The sequence below is a fragment of the Protopterus annectens genome, chromosome 8.part0, assembly GCF_019279795.1.
Source record: "Protopterus annectens isolate FY-2018-M chromosome 8.part0, PAN1.0, whole genome shotgun sequence".
NCBI lineage: Eukaryota > Metazoa > Chordata > Ceratodontiformes > Protopteridae > Protopterus > Protopterus annectens.
In genome coordinates, this window is record NC_056741.1 from 1657047451 (window position 1) to 1657055391 (window position 7941).

Genomic DNA, 7941 nt, shown 5'->3' on the forward strand with positions numbered 1-7941 from the left:
TGGCAGTAGGGACGAATGCTGGCATTTCTTCCACAGAAAGAAAAGAAGAGAGTGTCCAAGACTCACAGACCAATGCTGCACTGATAGAAAGTTCTGCTATAGAAGTAACTCAGGAACACACCTCTGAAAGTGACTGTAATGAAGCAAGTGTGGATGTCAGTACTGATGAAGAACCAAAGATAACTACTCCAGAAGCAACAGTCATGGCAGTAGGGATGAATGCTGACATTTCTTCCACAGAAAGAAAAGAAGAGAGTGTCCAAGACTCACAGACCAATGCTGCACTGATAGAAAGTTCTGCTATAGAAGTAACCCAGGAACACACCTCAGAAAGTGACCATATTGAAACAAGTGTGGATGTCAGTACTGATGAAGAACCAAAGATAACCACTCTAGAAGCAACATTCATGGCATTAGAGATGAAAACATCCAGCACTTACACCACTGATATGGATAAGGAGTTTGAGCAAAATAAAGGCCAAGAAATTCAAGAGAGGGCAGAAGGAGATGAAAGTAGCCAAGTAAATGCTCGTTCTGTTGATCCTGAGTCTGTGAAAGAAAGTGGGATCACTGCAGATGATAAAATGGTAATAAGTGAAGAGGGAGAGGACATTTATAATGCAATACACAACGAACCTTACAAAGAGACAGAGGTGGAATCTGGAAAGATTGAAGCCCAAGAGGTGAAAAAGGAGACCACAGAGACAGAGGGACACACTGCTACCACTGAGGAGTCTTTGACCACTGACCTGTTAGAAAATCTAGAAAGTAATCAAGCTGTCATTGTGCTACTAAAAGGTGAGCCAGAAGAGAAGCAGGAGGAGCAGGAATCTGCTAGGGAGACAGTGAGTGAGAAGGATGCATAATCGAGCACTGTTAAATATCTTTGAAGATGCATACTGAAGATACTGCTCATGGGATTTGAGGTGGAATGCATTTCAAACAGTGCAAAAAAAAAAAACTGAAAGCAGAACTGTAGACCAGACCATAATATGAAACTTGTGTAGTCATATAGTAACACAACAATATAATGCATTTTGTGATCACTGTATAATGAAACTACCAGTAAATAGCAAGAATGGCTGTCCTAAAGGTATTCCAGCTTCTACCAGCATTTTATGGCAGGTCAGAAAAAATATTAATGTAGTGATCCCACATAGTTATAATAAAATATTTTAACAGATACAGTGACTTTAAAAAAAACTATCCTTAAATTGGGAAGTTGGAGACCTTTCCCATTTTACAGTATGGGTATAGTTAGGGGGCACTGCAGGACCTTAAATTTTATTTTATTTTATTTTCAGTGCTAGAGCACTGATCTTCATGACATTTTTCAGACTCAGCCCAGGAGAATTGCACAGTTATTCAATGGAGGCTGAGGGAATCAAACCTTGCACCACTAGACAACAGGAAATAGTTCAACAGCTCCTTGATCCTCAAACCCAACTGCAAGATAAATGTAAAAGCAGATTTATATGGAACAGTTTATTAAAGCCTTACACATGTACGCTACTTAGAAATCTAACCACACTATGTACACTATTTCGGAATTAAAACACAAAAGTATGTTCAGTGCTTTGTTGAAATTATGACCTCATTAAGTCTGTTTAATTGATGCATTGTTTGAGTTAATTAAACATGCATAGAATCAGCACAGGCTTGCAGTGATGAAAATGCATCCCTTTAGGAAAGCTATACATTCAGTTACATTAGGGGAATAGATATGAACCTCCCTAATTTCAAATAAGGTTAAAGCAAATTAAATTTTACCTAATAAAATCTGTAGCTGTCTGTATATAAAGGAAAAAATGTATTACTGTTACTCAACAGTGATACTTTTTTATATGAGTTTGGATTTAGTTGAAGTAGAGAGATGCTGAATCCCCAAATCATAACATATCATATCATAACATATCATAACATATCATAACATAACATAACAACATAACATATAACATAACAACATAGAATAACATATAACATGATGTAACAAAGAATAATGTAACATAAATTATTTATTTATATTTGTTTACTGCTGTGATGCAGTGATCTCAAAGGACAAGTTGTAGACGCAGACCGGGGGAAAAGGATCACATAAGAACTGAACATATTTACAAATATATGAATATGTTATAAGATAGACACATATTTACAGATGCAAAAATATGCTACAATATTTAGTTCAAAAAGCAGTTTCCATTTTCCATCCATGTTTTGACTTTGTAATTATGCTTAGCAGAGCTTTTTTGATAAGATGTAGCCATAATGGCTGAGAAGAGGCAAGTGAGAATAGTTGCAGGAAAGGATACCATGGGGAGAAGACAGACAGTGTAGAGGGAGTAACATAATGTAGCAGTTTAGGAAAGAGAAGTAGGGCTATGAGTTTCACCGTGTAGTGCTGGGTTTAATTCCTTCCATCTCCATTTGTGCTATGTGGCAGTGTGTAAGTTACTTAACTAGACACTGCTCCCAGGTTACCTCTGAAAAGAGAAATGGGCCAAGGAGGTTTGCCAGATTAGTAAAATAAATAAAACTATGTAAATGCATTTCTTAACATAGTACAACATAATATAACATAACAACATAGAGTAGTATTGTTCTCTCTTTGATCATAGCCACTTAATGTGTTTGAGACATGAATGTCAAGGAATTTACCTTACATTATGGAGCAGTGGTAGCATTGTCGCCTTACAGCAAGAGGTTCTCCAGTTCAATTCTTGGCTGGGATGCCTTCTGTGTGGAGTCTGCATGTCCCTTCATTCGTGTGGGTTTCCTTTGGGTGCTCCAGTTTCCTCCCACATTACAAAGGCATTCATCTGGAGTGTTTCTCCCCGGGCTTCCGCTGAAAACTGGCTTTGTTCCAAGTCGGACTTTCCCAGTAAAAAAAATGTTAAATAAATAAATAAATGAGTGAAATGAAGCAGGAAAGGTGAGTCTTGACTTCCTTGATAAGAGCACATAAGTGAGTTATGATAGGGGACACCATTATTCCTTCTAGCACATGGAGCTTTAACTGTTCTGGTTTGCTACTAGTTGCAGACAGAAAAAAAAAAGCAGTACATGAGTGCAAACTATTTCCATGTTGAAAGTTGTAACATACTTAGCCCTGCCTGAAAGACAGCAGCAAGAAGTCATCTATACCTCTGATCCAGTGAAAAGATACAATACACTTTGTGCCGCCACAGACAAAAAAATAGTGTGGCAGTCCTAAGTGTGTTATAGACTTTAAAGCTGTTTATGCTGCAGAGTAAGCTTAGCACTTAATAGAGATGAAAATGTTTAACATAACTTTTTAAGCACCTTTTCTACATCAGAAAGCGGCCTCTTTCCCCCACATATTCAGAGCATAATGACAACACTCTGTGCACTGCAGAACATTATATAATATAGCAATAACCCATGCCTGGGTGTGGGTAATGCTGGATTTACCCACAGTTGGTGTGGTTTGGTCATGAGGGCGAAGCCCGAGTGGCCAAACAAAGCCAACCATGGGTAAATCCAGCATTACCCACACCCAGAAGTGGGTTATTGCTTTTATACAATGACATTATTTAAGAAAAAAAATAATTACTTTTCTTAAATAATGGCATTGTATAATGCCTCCTTGCTGCCCTTCCGCAGCTGTCTGGTATTCTGCGTCAGTTCTGATGTACTGCGCATGCGTATGCCCATGCAGTACATCAGAGCTGTGGGCAAAAGCAATGGAGAAAGCAAGATCTCTGTTGCTTTTTACAAAATGTTTCGCTATGTTAAATGGGTTTAACATAGTGAGACAGCTTTAAAAAAAGCAATGAAGAATCTCCATTGCTTTTTTTAAAGCTGTCCCGCTATGTTAAACCCATTTAACATAGCAAGACAGTTTTGAAAAAAGCAACGGAGAAAGCAAGATCTCTGTTGCTTTTTACAAACTGTCTTGCTATGTTAAAGGAGTTTAACATAGCGAGACAGTGTGAAGAAACGCAACGGAGAATCTCTGTTGCTTTTTTTAAAGCTGTCTTGCTATGTTAAACTCGTTTAACATAGCGAGACAGTGTGAAGCAACAGAGATCTTGCATTCTTCATTGCTGTAAAAAAAGAGTTATAGTAATGGAAATATAACATAACAGTGAAAAAGCCTAAGTAAAGGTATTTGTATTGATGAATGTAGTTATAAGCCTTGCTTAATAGCCAGACATAAGTCATTTCACGTTTTGGGAATTCAGAATATTGTTATTAGTCCTTTTTTCTTGCTAGTATCTTGTTTGTATGAATGCTGAGTTTATACACTGAGGGCCAGATACCCAAAGAGCTTCTCTGAAAGTAAGTCTGCCCTGATTCTGAAAGACCTGCTATCAACACAAGTGACTTACTTTGGTGTAAGGCTTATGCGTAAACAGGCTTACACTTGGGGGAGGCAGATTCTAAAAGACTTGCTCTCAGTATAAAAGACATACTTTGGTGTAAGCCCTCTCTATAAACAGGTTTACTACAGGGACCAGATTCCAAAACACCTGCTCTCAGTGTAAAGTGATCACTTAGACTGAGAACAAGTCTTATGGAATTGGGGCCCTGAATGTCACATCATTTAAGGAATGTATAATTCCATAGAAAGAACCCACGTAAATTGGACCTTTGCTTAAAATTTTGCCGAAGCCTGGTATGTTCACCAATCCTGCATATGTTATATATTTTTATGCAAACTTGTAATACAGATTTGATACAAATTTAAAACAAATAATTTAAACACTTCTTGTCCCAGTGGTTATGTATGTATATTTTTCTTGACCATGACTTTATTTGTAAATGTTTTATGCTTGTTTGTAAGAATTATTAATCACTCAAATTGACCACACACACACACACACACACACACACACACACACAATAAGATTGTGCTTTGCAGAAGAAATACTTCTGATTAGCATCACATACTATTATTTTTTCTGTTTAAAGCCTCTTATTGTGGAAAAGAATCTTACTGTTACCTTGAAAACAGTTATATACAAGTTAACGGTTTTACAATGTCAAAGCTTGCAACAGTATTATTAACACTGTTACTGATAGTTCAGTCATGGATGTGACATTAGCTTTATATAAACACATACAAACAGTTTACTATATGAAGAAGTCATTTGATCCATTTAATCTCTATGATTGTTGCAGGCAGCACCTTACAGAAGTGTTTTCCCCCTTACCTCCCTTTCATTTCCATCTGAGCCAAGCCATTTTCAACCTGTCTGTTGTTTTATTCTAAGTTAAATGTCAGTGCACTGATGGTTCTAATAAACTCAGGTAATGTGTAAATAGTTCAGCAGAGTAATGTATTTGGGACCTTCTTGAGTAGTGTTTTGGAAATGGAGCCATTTGCTTTGTTCTTCTTGACCCTTTCTCCACAGAATATATGTAAATGATCTGTACCTGCACCTTGCTGTACAGCAGCACCTTGTTATTCACAGTTACTTCTCTGGATTAATTATAACACTCACAAATTTATTTGCACTTGATCTAAAAAATCTTCTTGTAAAATGTTACCTTTATTTCTGATCTACGAATTATTAACATTGTGAACAATACAGTACCTGAAAGCAGTACGTGAATAACTGCTTTATTTGCCACGCAGTGTAAAGTTTTACTGGAAGTAAATATGGTTAAAAGAAATTCAAGTGATATTGTTTTGCTAATAAAACTGCATGACAGTCAATATAACAGATTGAAATACCAAAGGAAAATATGCTGTTTAATTAAAATGAATGAGCAAATGCTAATGGTTTTCTGAATTACTAAATTAATAGGCCTTTTAAGCAATAGTTTTCTATTTAATATAATTTATTTTGCTGATAGTGTGTACCAGGACCTGGCATGTTAAATTAAAAATCAAAATACATGTTGAAATTCTCATGAAATTACATTTTTTCCTTTGGTGTCCTTTACCACATCTGTTAAACATATTCTATTTTAATTAACTCTCAGCACTTAGACCTTATTTTCTAGGATTCCTTCAACAGCCGTGTATCATCAGACAAACATGAGGAGAACATGACAAGGCTTGCACAAATTATATTTTTCTGAGGTTATAAACATTAAGGAAAAATAATGAAAATGGGTAATACCAAAATTATCCATTCATTTTACCATCAAGATCTGTGGCAAAATTTGGTAACATGGTGCTCCTTTAACTGAGAGAATACTGCAGAAATTAAAAAAAAAAGATGAATGAATAATTTTTGAAACTGTTGGAAGTCTGATAAAAAGTAGGAAAATAGGGATACATAAAGTTATATTTTATAATAAAAAAAAAAAAGAACAAGCTAGGTGGAAGAATAATATTCCCACATTAGAAATTCCTTAATGATTATAAATATCATAAATATCAAAGAACTGAATGCAAATTACTTGCTGTGAAGCTGTCTGTTAATTGTTGAAAAGGGCACAAAAAGCATATTGCAAGGTTTTTTATATCATCCCTAACGCTTTGTTTCTAGAGCTTAAACTTGTAGCACAATTTCTCACTCACTGTTTCTAATGTAAACAATTTATTTTTTAAGTAATGTCATTGTATAATAGCAATAATCCATATCTGGATGTGAATATATCAGTATTTGTCCACCGTTGGTATGGTTTGATCACGAGGGCAGAACATACCTGATTTTTTCTTGTATTTTTCTCTCTCAACCTATGCCAACAAAAAGTTTGGCCACTCAGTGTTCATACTCAATTTACAATGGGCATGCAATTGGGCTGCCCAATCAGTGTGCACATTTTGGAATACTAATGACCTCTTATTGTATAATTCAAGTTCATAGGTGTGTACTAGGCTAATGGCCCTGGAGCCTTTACAAGCCTAGCCCATAGGATTACCCTGGAATCGTGGCACCCTACCTTAGTTCCCAGTGGATCTGTCAAGTAGAACCACTGGAGTGATCCCCGGGTGAATTTTCTATTTCCCATCCACTCTTCAAGATTTCTCTTGAAGAGGGCCAGTGAGGTGCTCTGCTTGACATGTATAGGAAGTCTGTTCCATAGCATGGGCAGTCTCTGGGTTATGAACCTGTCCCTCCAGCTTGTTCTGTTGATTGTGGTAATGAGGTTGAGGCCTGTGGAGCTGTGTGGTGTGGAGGGATTGGTATTTCTTTAGATGTAAAATTTCTAACAGCTGGGTCAGACATGGATCTGCAAGTCAAGCAGAGATTGCCTCTAAGTAGGTGATATGAGGCAGAGAATAGTTGGAGTTTTTTGAGTCTGTCCATATAGGACAAGTGTTTTAACACCTAAGATCCTCTTTGTGAGGTACTTTTGCGGCCTCTCCAATTGTTGCAGGTGTCTAGTGAGGTACTTGTCAAATGGGGCATTGTACTCGATGATTGACCTAATGAGGGAATAGAAGAGGGAGACAATGACCTATTTCTTCCTGGATGCAAAACCCGTAGTAATGAGATGTGCCACATAGGACTTTCTGATCACAGTGGCAATGTGGTGGTCAAAACAGAGGTTGCTGTCAACCTGTGTTCCCAGATCTCTTATAACTCCTTCTGTGTTAGTTGGACTGCCATCGATGTGGTAATTCATGGGAATCAGGTTTTTCCCAAAGGGGATGATGACACATTTTTTGGCACTGAGCTTAAGGCCATGGTTCTGACACCAGTCGTTGATCTCAGTAAGGCCTTTCTGTAGGATGTCAACATCACTTGGGGAGTTAATAATAGCTCCCAACTTGCAATCGTTTGCGAACTTTGTCAGCCAGAGTCCCTTCGTGTTGGCCTGGACTTCAGAGAAGTAGATACCAAACAGGAGAGGACCCAGGACTGAACCCTGTGGGACTCCACTCGTGACAGGTCAGCATTCTGACTTGGAGTCAGCTACTTTCACACTGTGGGTTCTGTCTGTGAGCCAGTTTGCAACCCACCTAGTGAAATAAGGGTTGATGCCTAGTTTAATGAGTTTTTCTATGATTCCTGAGTGGGG

The 7941-nt window shown here is 37.4% G+C and overlaps 1 protein-coding gene across 1 annotated transcript in view; it reads left to right on the forward strand.

Annotated features, from left to right (window-relative positions):
- Positions 1–1096, forward strand: part of SPA17 (sperm autoantigenic protein 17) — an 804953-nt gene extending 803857 nt beyond the window's left edge. The window contains exon 5 of the mRNA XM_044081178.1: positions 1–1096. This exon is cut by the window's left edge and continues 677 nt beyond it. Within this exon, the coding sequence (XP_043937113.1) occupies positions 1–866 (866 nt within the window). The 3' untranslated portion in view covers positions 867–1096.
- The last annotated feature ends 6845 nt before the right edge of the window (positions 1097–7941 follow it).